General features: G+C 36.9%; 1 protein-coding gene across 2 annotated transcripts; it reads right to left on the bottom strand.

Annotated features, from left to right (window-relative positions):
• On the bottom strand, nucleotides 1-16,860 carry LOC131468789 (cyclin-Y-like). Of its 2 annotated transcripts, XM_058643385.1 has the most exons (11): nucleotides 16,226-16,860; nucleotides 8,090-8,164; nucleotides 6,895-6,912; nucleotides 6,444-6,478; nucleotides 6,258-6,352; nucleotides 6,122-6,157; nucleotides 5,383-5,440; nucleotides 4,716-4,835; nucleotides 4,469-4,635; nucleotides 3,349-3,511; nucleotides 1-2,547 (listed from the first exon to the last, which is right to left on the bottom strand). In XM_058643385.1, exons 1-11 carry the CDS (start codon nucleotides 16,377-16,379, stop codon nucleotides 2,431-2,433), a joined length of 1,038 nt encoding a protein of 345 aa, XP_058499368.1. In that variant the 5' UTR covers nucleotides 16,380-16,860; the 3' UTR covers nucleotides 1-2,430. The 2 variants fall into 2 exon arrangements, with proteins under 2 accessions (XP_058499368.1, XP_058499377.1); XM_058643394.1 differs by lacking the exon at nucleotides 6,895-6,912.
• Nucleotides 16,861-20,506: the final 3,646 nt, after the last annotated feature.

Here is a 20,506-nt window from a genome sequence, read left to right as displayed (position 1 = left end):
TTTTTTAGACAAGAGCAATTTTCTTTTATTTAAAAAACAAAAAAATCCCACAAGTCCATAAATAATTTACAAAGTTCCTGTCTCTGTGAACTATCTGTGCACTTTTACACAAAGTTAATTATAGCAAAATAAGAGCGTCTGTTTTCAGGTAAACAAGAAAACAGGAGAAAACCTGATCAGTTATTTGTGTAAACAGTAGAAATAAAAACTGAAACACAACAATATAATATAATATAATATAATATAATATAATATAATACAGTATAATACAAATGGTAAAAGTGGCGTCAGTTTGAATATTATTAAGTTTGTGGCTCAGCAGTTTATTTAATAGAATTTTTACTGAGACTAAAAAAAGTACGAGTGCATTTAATGATTTGTGTTATTTTCCATTTGGTTACAAACAAATAAAATAATGTTTTTCATTTTATCTTTAAACAATGTCTCTGTCCATCACTTCATGAATATTATTGGAATGACTTTCTCCAGATGAATGATCTCGACAAGGATTTCTTTTATATCTATTTGAGCTGTGATGCCCACTGTGGGCTGTGCACGTGTGACCACTCTGGGTTCGGGTCCCACAGACGGGCCATGGGAGATTATTTTTGCTATTAAATGAATGTGCATACGTTTTTAAATAACATGCATACATTTGAGTTGTAATTACTTTACCAAACATCTCTTGGAGGATTATATGAGGTGTTACAGAGGTTCTAAAGACTTTTCACAGATTTTTCCAGGAACAATCCCCTCATTTTCGTCATCTGCTCTCTCTTACTTTAACTTTACTTGCTCGTTTTTCTGCACGGAATCTCACGTCAACCGTGGAGAGAGAGACAGTGGACAGTGTCCACAACACCGCTAGTGATTATAGGCCTCGTCTATGTACATCAAGCAATGCAGGGTAGGAAACACAAGGTGGCGTCGTAACAAACAAGGGAGACATTTAACCTAAAATATAATAACTGAACTTCTTTCTCACACAAAATTCTAGCACTTTCAATGACCCTCAATGTCTATTTAGGGCGGTTTTCAAAAACTTTTAAAGGATTTCAAGGACCCGTAAAGTCACTATGTGGTGCACAAATTTGCTCTTGTCACGATTTTTATTGTGATTTGGTCTGGTCTGATCTGGTCATACTCTCCACGTCCGCTTGAGTTCCATGAATCTGTTTGATTCTACGTGGACCACAATAGGCTGTCAGCTCAATATGGTGATCGGGAGCAAAATGTCTGCGACAGAACTTAGTGTGTGAAGAGTTTTCCCGGCATAAGTTTACAAGCCATCGTTTCCTCCAAGTCATTTTGAGTCGGAAAGCCATGGAAACTAAGTAAGTACAAGGATTTCAAGCACCTGTGGGAACCCGGTAGTGGCGTTGTGGCGCACGAACGTAGCGTCTGATAAACTGTCCATTTCATGTTGTAACTTATTATGGTTCTTAGAGTTTGTGCTTGTACAAGAACTGGGTTCTGTTCACACTCATATATGTGAGTCTCTTTGGGGTCGCGTGGGTTCCGCGAATCTGATTCTATGCAGACCGTAATAGGAAAACTCTTCAAAACTCATTTTGAAGAGTGAAAATATGACAGATGTGAGTCGAGTGAGATGCATGATTTAAAACCGGAAATATGTCATGAGGCATCTGAGGCATCTGGCCCACTGTGCATGCAACACTTTCCTGTTGGTTTTGGAGAAAAGAGACAACAACAAAGACGGTAACCATGGACACCTGTTGGAGGTTACGTGTGGAAGTCCTCCAGCTCCCACATATTTACAAGTCAGTGCTAAAGGAGAACAAGAAAACACACAACTTCCTGCAACTGTGGAGCGTTTGACCGACAAGAATCCTTGTAATAATGAATGAAACATGGTAAGTATGACCCGACCTTTTACATGTGTTTCATATTCAAAAATCAAAAAAATCAGTGAACAAACTAAACTAAAACGACTACCTGAGAATCAAAGAGTTACAGTAGAAATACTTACAGAAAACCTTATTTTACAGATTTCCAACAAAAGAAAACCTTGCTTACGTGTTTGTTATACTACGAAGACCTTTGAGAGGACATGAATATAATGGGTACAAATTCCAGTGCTATGCTAACGTCCTTGAGGCACAAAAGAATGTTTCAGACCTCAAACCTGAAAAAGAGCAGGTTTGTAAAGTTAGAGGAAGTTTGAAGGCTGTTGTTCGTGGACGTCCTTTGTTTTTTGTTTTTGTTTTTTGAGGCACTGTGAAGGCATCACGTTAGAAGTTCAGTGAAAATTCTCTCCATTATTTACCACCTTAGTGGTTTTCAGTTTCTCGCCTCGAGCTTGAAGGTGTGAGGTCCAAGTATCCAGACTAAAGTTCTAGAATCATGTTGGGTTTCTTTTGTCCATGTGCTTCAGTCGTATGGTCTTCAGGTTATGGCAGTTCTTTGTGGTTAGGAGAGAATTGCAGGAACCCATCTGATTCCACAGAGATTGTCCACGCTGGCCGAGCGTTTCCTCCCCGTTTTACGAACATCCTTGTACTTGTCGTCACATAATCTGGAAATCGCCTGGAGAGAAGAGACAGGAGTTATTAGTAAGAGGAAGCTGGGCTTTTATACTTGAGAATCATTGTCAGGAGACCACAAGTCTTCCCTGAGTTCACTGTTTACGTGTATAAACTGTATATAGCAAAGCTATTGTCGTTAATCTTGTTATTGTTTTCCTTCAGATTATTATTATTATTATTCCGTGGTTTCAGTCATTTTTGAGGGGGCTATCGTAAATCCTTGGCATGAAGGTCAGGTCTGGCGGAAATGCAATATTGGCATAGCGCCTGGAACTGTGTGTTGCTCAAAGGCTCTCGAGCACCCCCTAAGATGAAGGGGGCGCTAGAGAAGTTGCCGAGAAGTTGTTTTACTTCAGAAAATTAATTTTGATACTTAATGTCATAAACTTTAAGACTTTTACTTAAGTAATATTATAAAAAAGTTACTTCAACTTCTGACTTCAAGTCATTTTCTGGTAACAAACTTGTACTTTTACTCAAGAATACTTCATACAAGACCGCTTGTTACTGCCAATTCACGTCTGTGTTGAACTTTCTCATGGAATGGAATTTGGTTTTAAAGTTTTCATACGATCCGTCTTCAGAACACATTTACTGAAAGCCAAACTGAATGGGGCCCATTATTATTTACAGGACTGAATATCTGGACTACTGTTTATCTTAAATTATTGATTAAATTTCACTGCCAAATGACTGAAAAAAAAAAGAATACAGAACATGTAAAGGACAGTGTGTGTTTGTGTGTGTGTGTGCGTGTGTGTGTGTGTGTGTGTGTGTGTGTGTGTGTGTGTGTGTTCCTGACCTCCAGTTTCTGGGCCTTGTCCCTGCTGAGCGGCTCCAGAGGGAAGCTGAGGTTGTTGGACTCGGAGAGCGACCGCAGGTCAAAGTAATACTTGGCGTAGACGCTGGACGGCACGTTGATGTTGAACTGCAGCAGCTCCAGAAACTGACGCTCCAGCTCGTTCCTGTGAGCAGGGGGAGGAGGAGGAGGAGGAGGAGGAGGAGTTATAAAAATGTACTGCTTTGCTTTCGTGCAGTGTGTGAAATGTAGGTAGAATTATTCTTATTTGGCAGATAAATTGTTGGATTATTCCTCATAATTATTATACTTATTTCATATTTGTGTACAATCCCGTGATTGTATGAATTGTCAGCTCTACTGTGGCGGCCATTTTGGACCACCTTGTTTTTACAAAGGACAAACTTTGTGGGCTACAACTTTTTGAGTTTTGATGCCAAATGAAGGCGACGGGTTCAACAACACACTCGAGGAGAAGTGCGAGATGAGAGAGATTCAATTTGGTAAATTTTACACTCTGGACCTTTTAAATCTAGATTAAAAATGTGTTTTTAACTGTAACTATTTGTGTTTTCTCCCCATACAGGTAGTTTTTATAGAAAATAATCACACATACTTCAGTCAGACCATATACACATGTGTATATATACATATATGTATATATAGACATATATATGTATATATATAGAGTTGTAATTGTTTTAGGTTTATTTGACCTGTAAGTTGTGTTTTAGTCCACTGTCAAGTGTAGTTTTAGCAAGTTTTATCATACTTTGACACGTGTTATTGTGTGTAATGTTGTTTAGCTTGTAGTTTTAATGTATATTAAGGTGTACATTTACTTTTTAATGTATGGGTTTTAATGTAGTTTTTGTGTTTAAGTGTAGTTGTTTGATCGTGTATATACATTTTTATTATACGATTCATATAAATATATCATGTATATATATATAGTTATATTCTGTAGAAATTCTGTTTTCAGTTGAGATTGCAGTGACCGTTTGAAACACCAGAGGTCACTGTTGTACATATGTTACATACATCACTTTTAATTTAAAAAAGTACAGTGTTTTCCTTTTGTACAAAATGTGTAAAAAAAGAATTCCAGCGAGCCGTCACTCACATGTCCTCCACGGTGATGTCCTTGAGGATCTGACAGTAGTCCACGTTCCAGACAGCCTGGTCGTCCCAGACCTTGGACGCCAGCAGGATGGCGCCCAGAACGATCCTCTTCCAGTTCCCTGGACAGATGTCGATCTCGGCGTAGGTCATGAGCCGCTCCAGGTAAACCTGCGGGGACGGCGCAAGGGTGAAGGAGACATCAAGACAAACTGGCATTGAATGAATGAATGTATTTAAAAGAGTCTGACCAGTGTGACGATGGCGCACTCAGACGTGAGCTGAGCCGAACTGAACAAAGTCCTGACGAAGCGATAGATCTGACGCTGCTCCGGGTCGTGCTGGTTATAATCTGACGGAACCTCAGATTTCTGAAAACAAGACACGGCTTTGACTATGAGAAACAGTATGTAACACGTGATTCTAAACTCGGAATTCACCTTTTACAGCAAAATAAAGTCACGGGGACGACAAGAGACGAGATCAAAACGTGAAAAGTAAGAAGTCATCATAGATTTTTGTCCTGATTGTCCTGGCATGATTTGACACGTGTGCCAACTTTCTTTCATGTACGTGAAACATTGCAGAAATGTTTCATCTACGACTTTCACCAGTATCGATGTGGTCGTAGAAATCGGTGAGTTTTGGCGTTTGGGAAGGAAGAATATACACATGAGAGTAAATGTTAAACAAAAAAGAGACATGAAACAGGAGAAGTGGAGATTCGATGGTCAGGAAAAAAAGTAGGAAAGATTTCGTTAAAAAATTGGAAGAATTTGAGGAGACAAAAAAGAAAAACTTTAACAAGCAATAGCATTAATTCAGGTTTAAACAAATACAGTTTTAACACCGATGAAGGTTAAAAATAATAATAATTTGCCTCTAAAAAAGAAAAATAAGAAAGCTTGAAGATCTTACCGAGAGTGGGTGAAGTTTTTCATCAAATATGTCGAGCAGCATTCGTCTGTCTGTGTCTCTGCAACAACACAAACACTTTTTACAATTTCACTCAAATCTTTGCAACAGATTTTAAAAATAATATAATATATACTAAACTAGAAAAAAGAACACCAATATATATATATAATATATTTATCTACAGGAGAATTGAAATTGGTAGATAAAGACTTTAAGATATAAACAATTATTCAAGTTCTTTATTTGTAATTGATAACTCTTCTATTTGACTTAAAACTACTTTTACATATATATATTTCGCATTGATACAAAAATCCAGTGATCATATTTTTTACATTTTGACAATGGTCCTCACCTTCATTTTAATGATAATATTACATATTTTAATCTATTTTAATCTCTACTTTCTTTTTGAAATGTTATATATAAGTGGACGCTTCAAGTAAATTCTGACAAAAACCTTTTTAATAAAAGTTTTTAAAAAAGAGTTAAATAATCAAAATCTAATCAGAATTAAATCTATATTAATATGTATAAATCACAAAAACACAGATAAAACTACATAACTCAAAAATTTAATTACATGAATAAATTCACAGTTTCCTTAAATTAAAATCCAGGAAAGCAACAAAAGATTGATTCAAAATGTTACTGTTTTTAAGTAAATAAAAAATACAGTTTCTGAGTTTACATTTGAACATTTATGAAATGATGAAATGATTGATGTGAAAATCCTCACCTGTTTTTTATGTGGTAGTAAATTGCCAGTGCTACACTGTAAAACAAACAAACGGTAATATTTACGTGACTGAGAGAGAAACAGGAGTTTGTTTGTTTGGTTGTTTGTTTTGTTTGTTTGTTTGTTTGTTTCTCACCATTTGATGATGTATTTGAGGTTGGGTTGACTGACTGTGTTGTCGTCCAGGAAGATGGTGGAACACGAGCTGTATTTCCTCCTCAGAGATCCGTTCTAAAATCGCAATTTAAAAAAATTTCTGGTTTAAATCGTGTAAAAATGATGTGGATCAGATTTAAAGAAGAGAAACTTTAAAGAAACTCACATTATTGATGAAAAGGCTTTTTCTCTTTTCGTGCACTTTGGGACAGAAAAGTCAGAATAAATTTCATCACATTTAAAAAAGCAGAAGCGTTAAATTTGAGCAGAAACTCGGGCTGCAACTAACGATTCATTATCGGTCCAGAAAATGTCAGAAAATGTTGATCAAACCTGGAAATAATGGTTTGTCAAAGGTTTTAATTTAGTTTAAATGATTTCTTTTTTTTATGGAGAAAACCCCTAGAAAACATTCACATTTAAGAAGCTGAAACAATCAAAAAAGCTTGTTTTAATTATTTTAATTATTATATTTATCTGTTAATAATGGAATAATCGTTGCAGTCCGAGTAGAAACAGTTAAAAACACACACGTTACAGTAGAGTTCACATGAGGAGAGAAAAAGGGTGATTTTCCACCACCAGAGGGAGACAAAGTCACGCTGGCGTTTACTCACCTTTCCTGAACGGAACCTCTGGGGGAAAAAAAGGGTTTTCTTTTTAATCAAACATCAGAAAACGTTTCATATTTGTTTTATTTGTTATGTTAAACACACTATAGGATTATTTAATCCAGATTATGGTTCCCAACATATTATCAGGATTTCACTGCCTCTGTTTCATTGATTTTATTCATTTTATTTAATTCTCCTCTTGTGAAACAACTTTACTCTATAATGTATTTTCTTTATTGCTTTTGATTCTGACTGTTCACTATTTTTCATTTGTGACCTAGAAAACATTCATTTATTTATTCATTTTTTCAATTTGATTTGATTTTAGTTTTATTTATTGTATTAAAATACATGTTACCAGTGAATGAGTTTATAAAACGTCAAAAAATAAGATTAAACATTTCCAAAAACCATGGTCAGGCAGGACTACTGACCTCATCGGTTAGTTAGTCAGTTGTTAAGTTATAACACTGCTTTGCAATAAAGTTAACTTATTATAAAACTCCTACATTCTATTATTTGATCTTAAATATTTACTTCCTCTGCATTTTCTGTTTTATCTTTGTTGTTGTAGTTTAGAGTCATTGTTATTAAACTGTCACAATCTTAAAAAGACTGAAATGTACTTAATTAAAGTTTAAAGATAAAGTTTTATACAATATTTATTCATCAACTTAAATCAACTAAAATCAAACCAAATGAAATGAATTAGTACATTTTAATGGTCGAAATGATGTTTTTACAAACCAAACGCAGAAAAAACATGAATGTTTACAAGTGTGATTCAATTACTCTTGATTTTTTTATTGGATTTGTTTAAATATTCATGAAAAACTTTTATCCTATAACTCTGTAAAAAAAGAGGGAAGTTTAAAAACTGTAAAAGACAAACAACAATGATGAGAAGAAAAAAAATGACATCATAATAATGATTAAATGATAATTTTAAAGCTTTTGTTCACAAACACAGTCTTTGTTGTTTGTTAGTAATGGGTTAAAAACAACGTGAATTCATGAACTTCAGATTCTCAAAGACTTCACTGTTTGTTTGTTTGTCAGAGTCACAGTTTGAGCCTCAGGTGACGACAGCGAGTCAAACAGAATCAGCAGAAATACTCAGGCTATTTATTTATTTATTTATTTAGATATGTTATTAATCTATTAAATTAAAAACATAATCAAACACAAATCCACTCACCGTGGTTCTGGGATTTGCTTAGGAAGATGGTGCTGACGCGTGGATGATCTGAGGGATTATAATCCAGGTTTAACTCTGTCCAAAAAACACAAAGTGATCATGAGAAAGATAATCTGAGACACATTAAAGGGGCAGTCAGTCAGTGTGTGTGTATCTTTGTGAGGACATTTTGGCTTTGCCTCACAAATTTAAAGTGCTTTTTCAGGCTTTAAACCAGGTTTTAGGGTTAGAATTGGGTTTAGGCTGAGGTTAAGGCTAATAATAAATGCATTATGTCTATGATGTGCATGTGCATGTGTGTGTGTGTCTGAAGAATGTATGACCTCATCACAGGCGTCACAAATGCCTGATCTCATAAACAACAGCAGCTTCTTTATCTTCACAGAGTGAGCTTCACTCTCACAACACGTCGTTGTCGTTTAAACATTCAGTTAAAAATGTGTTTCACAGGAGACGAAGCAGATCTGAATAAATCTGACTTGATCCTCGTCCACCTGACGGGAACTCCCACAATGCACGGCGGTGGGTGTCGAGTGTTGGACATGCGATATCGACCACCTGGAGTAAACTTTAAAGAAGACCCATGAAACAGGAGACGCTCTCAGCTGGCAGGCGTACAGTAGCTGTCTGTCTGTCTGTCTGTCTGTCTGTCTGTCTTTGACTGATGTTCCATAATTCATGAACAACACACACACACACACACACTGCACTGTAGAGTTTTTGTAAACATGCTGTTCTGTCCTCTTTTAAAAAAGCTCAGTCATTTGTTTATAAAACACTTTTTAATCCTTGTTATCAGCAGTTTTAATGTAACAAAGTACAAATATTTTGTTTCTGTATTTAAGTACAAAATGAACATATCTGTGCTTTACTTTGTTATTTATATTTACTTTTACTCGTCTACATTTCCTCTAACTGTCTTTGCTGATGGACTTTGAATATATATATATATATATACTGCTGCGTCAGTGTCTATCAGCAGCAGCAGCAGCAGCAGCAGCAGCAGCTTCATCAGCAGCAGCGTCAGGCTCATATCACATACTGCTATCTCTTGTGTTTTTCACGAAGCTTCTCTGATTAAGATTTGGCCGGACGATCAGGGTTTGGCTGGATTTTTTAACCGATGGTGTAAAAATGATCGTGTGCAGAGGATCAGGTGCAGTAAAGATGGCCGACAGAAAAGCCTGAACGTAAAGGAGCGTGATTTTCTGTCACTGTTTTTGAATCACGACTGTTACCAACTTAAAACCGATATACTGCCATTCTTCCAGAGTGAGAAAAGCCTCACACAGAAACCAGCAGACCTCAGCAAAGTCACAGACTTATTACACGAACCACTCGCCCCCTAGTGGCCGCTGGAGAGAATACAGGTTGTACGCAAATCAGCTTTGGCTTCACTTTATAAAAAAAACTATCTTTGACAAACTGACATACAGTGACTCCAAGCCAAGCCTGTGTCTACTTCAGATTACTTCAGATTACTTCAGATTACTTCAGATTACTTGAGTATGGCAGTCGTTGGGTTTCTCACTGCCTGTGTTAAAAACAGCTCAGCTTCACATTCACCGTGTTCACTCATATGAACATTATCTCTGTGCTTTTGTTGGAGTGTGTGGCAGCATGAACGCTAATTCACTCCCAGGAACTCATTCATTCATTCAGTCACTGACTGTGTTCACGGCTCAGTCATGCACGCTAATTTCTCCCGGCTTCAGATTAAAGGAGGAGGAGAGAGTTTGTGTTGATATCTATAATATTAGATACATTTTTATAGGATTTGAAATGATTTCATCGTCGTTCTCGTCACTTGAGTTTATTACACGATGATAAAGTTCAGGGGCTGAAACGGCTCCCGGCTCAGAACCTGTTGTTTTTCTTCAGATTATTATTATTATTCCGTGTCTTTCCGGTCATTTTTGACGGGATTAACGAGCATAAAAACTCTGGAAACTTGCCATGGAGGTCAGGTGTGGCCAGAATTCGATATTGTCATAGAGCTCGGACCTGTGCGTTGCACCAGGGCTCTATGGCGCCCCCTAAAGTGAAATGTGGATGGAGCAAAATTAAGTTAAGCACAGAATTTCACAAAACTTGGTAGGAAGATGTCACAGCCCAAGACGAACAAAAAAGCAACTCAACAGGAAGTCGACCATTTTGAATTTGGCATCAATCTTTTTGCAGATTTGCACACTCGTCGGAGCACGTTTATCGTACCGACATTAAATAAAAGGGTTATTAGCTCTGAAATCAATAAGTAGATTTTGGAATTATAAATAGGATTTTCCCTTTTGAACTGATCTACAGTTGCTTTTGTTTGCTTTAATCAAAATGTAGTTCTTCCCAAGCTCCACCCTCTCAACCTAATATGGTTTCTTCCGATTCAAATAAAACAAGACGGTAAAAACTTGTGACTTCTAAACATAAACGGGCGACATCCCAGCAAACAGCAGGAGAAAAAATGATAAAAAAAAATATCAGCAGACGTAGAAAAAGAACAGAGTAAAAAACAGGAAGACAAACCGCTCAGATTCTCAGTTTCCTCTTAAGTGGTTGCTGAGGTTAAATATAGACAGATTTAAAGGAAAAGCACATGAATAATGAGCGAGTGAAGTGTCAGATGATGCATATTCAGCCTGTGTCAGTTTCATAATGAGAAGTGAGATCCAGCTTCATGGAAATCACGTGGTGTCTCTTTTTAAGTGTTTTTGTTAAGAGACGCCGACGTCTCTGTGAAGTGATAATTAGGGGGAGAAACAGAGTGATTTTATCACGACTCGGAACCTCAGCCTAGGGTTTATTTTTAGTGCTTTATCCTGATTTGAGAGTTTTGTTCTTGTTGTATTCTGTAGAATAGAACTTCCTGTGTCACGTTTCTGTGTTCACTTCCTGTGTCACGTTTCTGTGTTCACTTCCTGTTGTCAGTTGATCACATTCACCTGTGTCGTATCAGTTACACCTGTTCCTCGTTTTCTCCGTTCACTTTATATTCTGCACTCGTGTCACGTTTGTTCCTCGTGTTCTCCATGTGCTCTTTAGTTTAGTTTGTGGATTTTTACCTGCAGATTCTTGTCTGTATTCACAGTTGTTTTGGGAGGATTTAGAATTTCTTTTTCAAACAATGTTGTATTTACAGAAAACATTTTAAGAACAAAAAAGACAAAAAATCTTAAAGGAAAAGTGCTGTTTCCATGTGGATATTAAAACTTAAATGTCTCTAAAATCACTTAAACTTATAATTTGGTTTGAAATATCAGAAATTAGATAGAGACATGGGACAATGTTGGGATTATCCTGATGATTCACATTATTGTAATGACTGAAATTCATTATTTTAGGTTTTTAACTTCTGTCTGCACCACAAACATCACAGATACGATAAATGAGTTTTTGTAAGTGAAAGAAAATCAGTTTAACACACTTATATTTTCTTTGTTGGTCTAAATTACATTTATTTGTCTTGTCATTGTCATTGTCTTTTTATTTTTGTTTTGTTTGATGTAAAATGTCTGTAATTTGTTTAAAATGGACGCATAAGATGCCATATTGTACACTCGAATAAAGTATATGTTAAAACAAAAAACAAATCTGTTTAATAAGTCATGATGAAAGACGCAGCTCCCCCTTGTGGCACATAAACAAGTAAATTACAAGGTCTGTAAGTTAGTCAGGATTTCCAAGTAATTTATGTGAAATATTTATGTTTTTTCTATCACAGTGATAGAAATTCACCACGATTAACTTATGTATTTTATCAGTGACGAGACAATATACAATGTTAATATTTTGATGTATATTTACCAGTGTTAGTGAGTTTAAAAGAGGCTTAAAAAAACAAAACCTTCACATTAAATTATGAAATATTAAGGTTTATAGTAAAACTACAACTACGACTTTAGCACTGATTTGCTTCTCTGTCACCGAACATTTGTCAGTCCAGTCCAGTCCAGTCCAAAGACTGTGCTGCGTGAATATGAGAGTGTCAGCTGACGCCTCACAGCAACAGCTCTCATCTTCACACAGAAACACTTTGTCAGAGATCATATGATCACACTGTGTCTCTGCAGGCTCAGAATTCCTCCTTCACTACATTTTACTGCTCAGTGATCCTCATCCACCGACACGATAACATGATAATGATGAAATGTTTGTATGTTTCATTATTCCATTAATGATGGCTTGCTTTAAAGGTCCAGTATGTAAGATTTAGAACAGTTTATGAGGCCAAAGATGTTAAATTAGGGTTAAAATCCTGCTTCATTGAAGCTCCTCAGTAAAGCACTGTGAGTGAATTTATTTGCTGACAAAAACACACAAAAACCCTGTGTCTCCAAAAATAACTGCACCTCTCAACAAGAATGTGAAAACTCTTTCCTGAAACTCAATCCTGCAGCTGAGACCTGGACGAGATTCAAGGATTTTCCTATCGTGTCGACGTCTGAGATGAAGTGAAACGTTTTTAAAAAGCAAGCAGTTTACTGAAGAGGCTTATGTTTGGTTTCATCCTAAAACTCTTCCCAGGTTTTCTCGTGACTCCCTGGGCCTTGTAATCCATGTTCTGTGTCCAAACAAGAAATTATAATCCTCTATAATCAGCTTCACACCTGAAGCGACACTTTAGATCAGAACTGAACATCTTCACACGACCTTTGAACCACAGCAAATACTTTTTATTAAGTTCCTGCAGTTTTGTTCCAATTCATGTAGAATTGAAGTGTTTTTCCTTGACTTCAATGCATTTTAAAAATGACCACAAATAAAGGACGATATTATCTTAAATACTTTAAGATACTAATACTTTAACTGCAGCTACTAGAGCTGCAGTTAAGGTTTATTTCCATGACTGCAGAAACCCACAAAGGGAAACGGTGATTTGATTTAAATGGATTGATCTGCTGATTATGTTCTTAATTAATCACTTTTTAGTCTATAAAATGCAAAAAAAGTGGGGAAAACATCATGAAAATGTAATTAAATGTTTTGTTTCATTTGTTTCAAGTCATGATATGATACTATCACGATATTCAGGCCACAATACAATATTACCACGATATTTAAGTCACAAATATGATATTATCATGATATTTAAGTCACAATACTATTACAATTTTTAAGTCACGATACAATATTATCAAGATATTTTATAACGATATTTAAGTCACAATACGATATCTCGATATTTAAGTCATGACACTTTATCACAATATATTAAATATTATTTGTCTGTAAAATGCGAAGAAAGTGGGGAAAACATCAACATGAAAATGTTTTGTTTTGTCCAATGAAAATCAACAATTTAAAAAAGTGTCTTTAGTGTCTTTAGGTCGGGGACATTAGTGTCCTGTTAAATGAAAGCAGCTCAGCCCTGGCACTGATCCATTTCCCCACCAAACTGTTTGAAGGCACAGGATCTGTTATGGACATGAAACTTTTTTTTATTGCGCCCATTCAACCAGGAGCAGACGAGTGCGCGTTCATGTTGGTGTGATCTGTCCCTGGTGGATTCTTCTCTCTGCTCTGACACAGACTCACAGCTGCTTTTCCTTCAGGAGGAGAGCAGAGAGTTTAGGAAGCAGAACCTAATGACGCTCACTAATCTCCCTCACGCCGGCCGTCTGTGAACTTGTAACAGAGCCAACACATTAGCCACGCTCTGGCTTTAATCATCGCAGCAAACACTGGGACAGACGCTCGCTCAGCACGAGTCGACTCCGTCTTCTTCAGTCTCATCGAGAAACATCGGCATCTGAGTCTTTGTCTAAACTTAGTCTCTGTCTGCTCTGTGATGACGCCCCTGATTTCACAATCGGGGGAAATCTGTGTGAAAAAAATACAACTTTACACTTTGATGTGAGACATTTGCACTGATGTCACGATTTAATCACGATATTTAAGTCACAATACGACATTGTCATGATATTTAATTCACGATACGATATTATCACGATATTTAAGTCACAATATGATATTATCACGATATTTAAGTCACAATACGACATTGTCATGATATTTAATTCACGATACGATATTATCACGATATTTAAGTCACAATATGATATTATCATGATATTTAAGTCACAATACGATATTATTAAGATATTTAAGTCATGATACGATATTATCACGTTATTTAAGTCATGATACGATATTATCACATTATTTAAGTCATGATACGATATTATCACGTTATTTAAGTCATGATACGATATTATCACATTATTTAAGTCATGATACGATATTATCACAATATTTAAGTCACAATATGATATTATCACAATGTTTGAGTCACGATATGATATTATCATGATATTTAAGTCACAATACGATATTATGACGATATTTAAGTCACAATACGATATTATCACGATATTTAAGTCACAATACGATATTATCATGATATTTAAGTCACAATACGATATTATCACGATATTTAAGTCACAATACGATATTATCACGATATTTAAGTCACAATATGATATTATCATGATATTTAAGTCACGATATGATATTATCACAATATTTAAGTTACAATATGATATTATCATGATATTTAAGTCACAATAGGATATTTCATGATATTCAAATATGATAAAGAATTTCCGGTAATTCTGCTGAAAACGCTGGCCCTTTAAGACCAAAGTTCTAACAAGACAAATAAGTAGGACATACTGATACTGGTATCTAAAATAAAGACGAGGACCGGATCTAATTTACTGTGCAAGGAAAAAAACAAAGATCTTTTACAGTTTCTGAAAAAAAAAAAAATTTCCTGAGAAACTTCGTGCTTTTGCCAGAAAATAGACGAAGCATTGAGCGAACAGTCTCAGTGTGAATGGTTCAATTGTAATGCACATCAGCATGTGTCGGTCGGTGTGTGTGTGTGTGTGTGGGGGGGGGGTGCTGCGTTCCATCGCTGCATTTTTTCTGTCACACTGAAAACAAAGAGCAGCACAAAAGGGGGGGGTGGGACGTCCATACATTTACACGCCGGGAAGAAAGAAAAATGTCCCACATGACATTTTACACAGCGAGACTGAACTGAACTGATGACTGGTCCATGTCTGTCAGACGCTCAATATCACTGACAGACGACCGGAGCCTGAGGCAACAACAGCAGGAGGCTCACTCATGATCAATATATATACTAACGATAATATCACAATTCAGGCTGAAAATCACGAGATTTATTATCATCATCTCTTATTCTGTCAGTTATTTTCCTCATAAAACACAAGATAATCAGTGGCCAAACAGAAGTAACTGAAGTAATTCCCAAACAAAATAGCTGGCTACTAATTTAGTAATTGGTAATTAATCGATGAGTTGTTGTGGCGCTGATCACGATACAGAAATTCTGCGTTATTTGATATATTGCAAGGTTATCGTATAACAAAAACGGCTGTTATTTATATCAGTGCCAAAAACTTCAAAATCAGAAAGAAAGAAAGAAAGAAAGAAAGAAAGAAAGAGCATGTCCTCATTTAAGAAGCTTTTATAAATATAAATAAACTCAATCAATACCAAAATAACTGGTAATAAAATGTGCATTCATTGATCAGCCTTTCCAGGATATTATGATTCCTAAAAATCTTGTTTTTCCACTTTTGAACGCTCACTTAAAACTGACTAGATTCAAATATCAGTGATATAATTATTAAGCATAAAATTGAATTATCCGATATGTAGGTAATAATACGTGTATTTACAGTGTAATATTTTACAGTGTAATATCACAATGATTATTGATTAAATCATTTTAATTTAAATGAATCATAGTCAATGATTGATTGATTTATCAGTTTTTTTAATATAACTTTTCTGATTTTTCAGCTTCTTAAAACTTTCTTTGCTCCTTTTAACAAATAAATCATTGAAACTGAGGAAATAATCGACAGATTAATGGATTATGAAAACAATCGTTAGTCAACATGTGCACTTTTAAATCCACATGTACTGTATCTCATATCCACATTATTTATAAGCCATATCCAGACATATTGATATTAAATGATATATCGTGGTAAGAGTTGCCCTGTTTTCATCTGTAAAAGTTTACAAACTGTCTGTAAACACTGAGTTTTTGTGTTTTTCTCACATTTCAGCACTTAAACACACTTTGTTTGTTTGTTTGTTTATTACCGTCCACGTTCTCTCTGTCGCTGATGTGCTGCAGGTTACCGCCCGTCTCCTCTCTGCTCAGGTCGGACTCCTGGTGGAAAGACTCCAGCCTGGAGTGCGCGTTTCTGCGGAGCTTGGGGCTGACGCACACGCAGCAGGAGGTCGTGCTCCCCATCTTCTCTTCTTCTCTCACCCCTCACTCCTTCTCTACTCGTTCCTCCTCTTTAATCTCTTCTTTTATCCGCTGTACAGTCAGTCAGTGACGGGTACCACGTCCAGCATCAACCACACGGAGCACGGTCGCCACAGATGACCAGCGCGCGCAGAAGAGGAGGAGGAGGAGGAGGCATCATCATCATCAGCAGCAGCAGCAGCAGGAACTGAAGCAGGAACAGCCAAGGAGGATCCTGTCAGTCCTCAGTGTCCACAGATGGAGGATGATAGTGAGGACACTCCCTCTGTGTCGCGGCTCTTCCACGCTTCACACCACAGGACGCGTCCGGCACGGGCAGAGGGGGAAAACGGCTGAGGGCGCAAAGCGCACGGGTGTGAGGAGGAAGAGGAGGAGGAGGAGGAAGAGGAGGACTGGTGTTGTGGCTGCTGTTGCTGTCAGGGCGAGAGAGAGAGAGGAGGAGAGGAGAGTGGAGTGGGGGGAGGGCTACACATCTTCTTCTTTTTCATGTTTCACAGCAGTTGACATCCAGGTTTTTGGTGCATTAGCGCCACCTATCACTCAGGAGGAGGAGGAGGAGGAGGCAGCTGGTGACTTAAAAAGATCCATAGTTTAAAATTGTGGGGGATTTTTATGGAGGTGTCCAAATGTTTAGTAATATGGACGTGAAGAAGTGAGGAAGAGGATGTATATATATATATATCCTCTTCCTCACTTCTTCACGTCCATATTACTAAACATTTTATTTGTTGGTAGCTTCCTGACTTCTCGAGGTCGCCTTACATACGAATGCAAACACAAAAATAGAATAAAATCTAATAATAAAAGACTAAATAAAAATAATTGACTGTTTTAATAATACCTGTCATATGTCTGCTGTTGTTTTTCCCTGATGTTTTTATCCTGTTACATTGTCTTGTATGAAAGTTTCATTTATTTTTTCTATTTAATTGAATTGTTGTTCTTTTATGACACCGGAATGAACATTTTCATATTTACATCAAGTCAGCTTTATCTCTAGAGCAAAAAAATATTTATATATATATATATATAGGGGTTGTATCTTATGGTGCGTTGCAGTTGATCATGTGGTAAAATTGCAAATGTACATATATAATGCACAGTGGTGATGTAAATAACTTTTGCTTTTTTACATATATATAACATTTTAAAAGGAACATGTGCATTGGTACAGGTATAAATGTGTTCTTTTCTTCATTTGAGCAAATTCACAGTACCCTCTCTGAATGTCTCCTGAAAATATTAAAATATTTTGAGGGAACTTTGAATGTACAGAAAAGTGTTTTTTGTCTTGTGCCCTTGTTTTTGAGTGTGTACGTGTATATTGAGGTTTATAAGACACATACAATGTATACAATATCTCATTAAATTACATTTCATTTTAATTGTTTATATTATTTTTCTGCTCAATTGTAAACAATATAGTTAGACTTCTCTCAAATGTGCTGAAGCAAAACTCATGTTCCTCAGTATTTTCAGGACTTGTTAGTTCCATTTTCCATTTTCGTTGTTGTGAGTCTAAAATGGACACCTAAACTCGCCTACAGCAGAACCTGCTCTGCTGGTTCTCTGGCTCCCTCTACTGGTTCAGCCAGACCTGCACACATTATTTGGTTCACAATCTGAAAAAAGTATTGCATTCTTTCAAAAGCTGCTCTTATTGTTTTGAGGTGAAATCATGGATGTATTATAAGAACTGGATAGAGCACCACCCCCTCTGCCTTAAAGACAATTTTGTCATGGTGGCCACTTCCGTGAACTGCAACAAAAAATACTCATTGACCCATTGACCACAATAGTAAAAGAGACGCCTATAAAACTGTTCACAGGGCACCTCCAGACATGGACACAGGCATGTATAGATCTTTATATTGTATATTTTTAATTCATGGAGTTTCATATTTGGAAAAACCTTCCTAAAGGCCACAACCAGCCCAGAAAAATCTTATTTCTCAGAGTGACGTCACAGCTGAGTACGGGCACAGCAAAGCGTGGTCATGTGGTGTCTTGGGGACGGCTACTGTCAGGGAAGCTTACGATGTGAAAACTTTACGAGAAATGTGAATAAATGAAGGCAATTAGGAGTTTTCTTTTACATTATTAACGCACCGAGCAAGTCTAGAACGTGGACGGCTCATTCACTTAGCCGAAAGGCATCATTGGGGGTAACAATACTGCGCATGCTCATGCTCTACTTAGTCCTGGTCAGAAACGAAAACGATATTAGACTGTGAAATAATGAAGGGTTCAAGGAACATGAAAGAAACGTTACACAAGGGACTAGAGATTACATTTACACCTGTATACAAGGGACCATGGTGCTTTAAAGGGACATTTGTTAAAGAATGGAGTACAAGTAGAGAAAGAAAGTGATTTTAACTCATGTTTTTACATTTTCAAGCCACGTGAACCTTAAACTGATTTTATGTTTTGGTGCTCGTTTAAAACATCCACAGTGTCTACATATGTCGCCCTCTGCTGGCAGCTGGCAGGACTGAATGCTCAGTGGTTGTTATGCTGTCCTTTCTCTTCCATTTTCATTTTCATTTTGTGTTCACACACACACACCAATTGTCAAGCAAACCTCTCTTTCTGAGGACATTTTGTATAAATGTGTTTATAAATGCTATTGCAGGGCTATAAACATGCCATAAATGATTCAGAAATATCCTGGTTAACCTTTTAACTTGACAGAACTGTGATAAAGTCTGTGATAAATTCTTCCTTTCACCACAACCTGTCTAGGCAGATTTTACTGCACATGTTTGAATCTGGTTCTGTCAGAGATTTCTTTCTGTTAAAGGAATGTTTTTTTTTCTCTCCACTGATGCCTAGTGCTTGCTCATTGTGTGATTTGTTGGGTTTCTCTTCTCACTATCATATTGTAAAGGTTTTTGTCTTACTGTGTACAGAGACTTGAGATAATGTATGTTGTGATTTAAACAAATAAAATGTAATTGTGGCTGGTCCACACAACTTTAACAGGCCTATTGAGGATTCACACCTGGTTTTAGGGTTAGGCATTTAGTTGTGATGGTTAAGGATGGTTACTGTTAGGGAATGCATGTGTCCACACAAAGGATGCAAAACCATCATGTGTGTGTTCTAGGATGCTGAACTCATACTGAGCTCTCTGCTACAGTTACCATGGTGAATTCCCCACCAGCCAGCCAATAAAAAAAATGTGAGTGTGTGCATACACACTCACACACACACACACACACACACACACACACACACACACGGAGCACCTATATATAAACATATATATGTGTGAGTGTGTTTGTGTGTACAGAACACACATAATAACACAGATATTGTACATTTCAGCTCCGAAAGCTGCAGTAATACAAACCCCACTTGCTCCTCTATAACCACTACCACCCTCAGTCTGTTTGCTGTCTCTGCTCTCATCCTGTTATTGCCATGGAAACTCTGCTGGAATTGTCTGTTTGCAGCAGCAGCAGCAGCAGCAGCAGCAACATTGAGGAAAAAAGCTCGAGATCAAACATGAGAGGCAGAGAGATTGAGGTAAACTGGGGTTAAAGGATGGAGGATAATAACAACAATAATAATAATGCAAAGAGGGTGAGATGTCCTTTGTCTTTGAATCTACAACAAAACCAGACGACCGTGAGGAGCTAGCACTTCCCACGTCCCCAGCCTGTTTGTGTCGAGTCACTGTTGTTTCCCTCACTGTCTCATCCACCTCTCCACTTCCATGTTCTTGCAACAACCCTGTTGTAGTACAATGAGTTTGAATATATTCATGCGTAATATCAGTGAAGAGCCATGTGTTCCTCGTTCCCTCTACTGATCGAGAGCGATCCACATTTAAATGACCCTATAATGTTCAAACTAGAGCTTATCACTTTGCTCAATATGCTATTAATAGCATGATTATTTCTTCCTCCTCCTCCTCCTCCTCCTCCTCCTCCTCTTCTTCTTCTTCCTCCTTCTGTGAAAGCCTCCTGGCTGCTTTTTTCTGACTTGGCACATTTAAAGGCTACATCCACAATACTCCATAAATTCTGCTCTGGATACGCCTGCCATCCACACTAAGATGGCATTTTCAAAGTCCTGAAAACAGATGTTTTAGTCTGGATGTG

Source organism: Solea solea, chromosome 1 (genome assembly GCF_958295425.1).
Source record: "Solea solea chromosome 1, fSolSol10.1, whole genome shotgun sequence".
NCBI classification, from domain to species: Eukaryota; Metazoa; Chordata; class Actinopteri; order Pleuronectiformes; family Soleidae; genus Solea; species Solea solea.
This window is presented reverse-complemented; position numbering and strand designations above follow the sequence as displayed.

Coding starts and splice junctions, on each gene's coding strand:
- LOC131468789 (XM_058643385.1), bottom strand. CDS start 16,379: ATGGGGAGCACGACCTCCTGCTGCGTGTGCGTCAGCCCCAAGCTCCGC. Junction 4,836..5,382: donor AAAAACTTCACCCACTCTCG/GTAAGATCTTCA, acceptor TCTTGTTTTCAG/AAATCTGAGGTTCCGTCAGA. Junction 4,636..4,715: donor AGTGCGCCATCGTCACACTG/GTCAGACTCTTT, acceptor CCGTCCCCGCAG/GTTTACCTGGAGCGGCTCAT.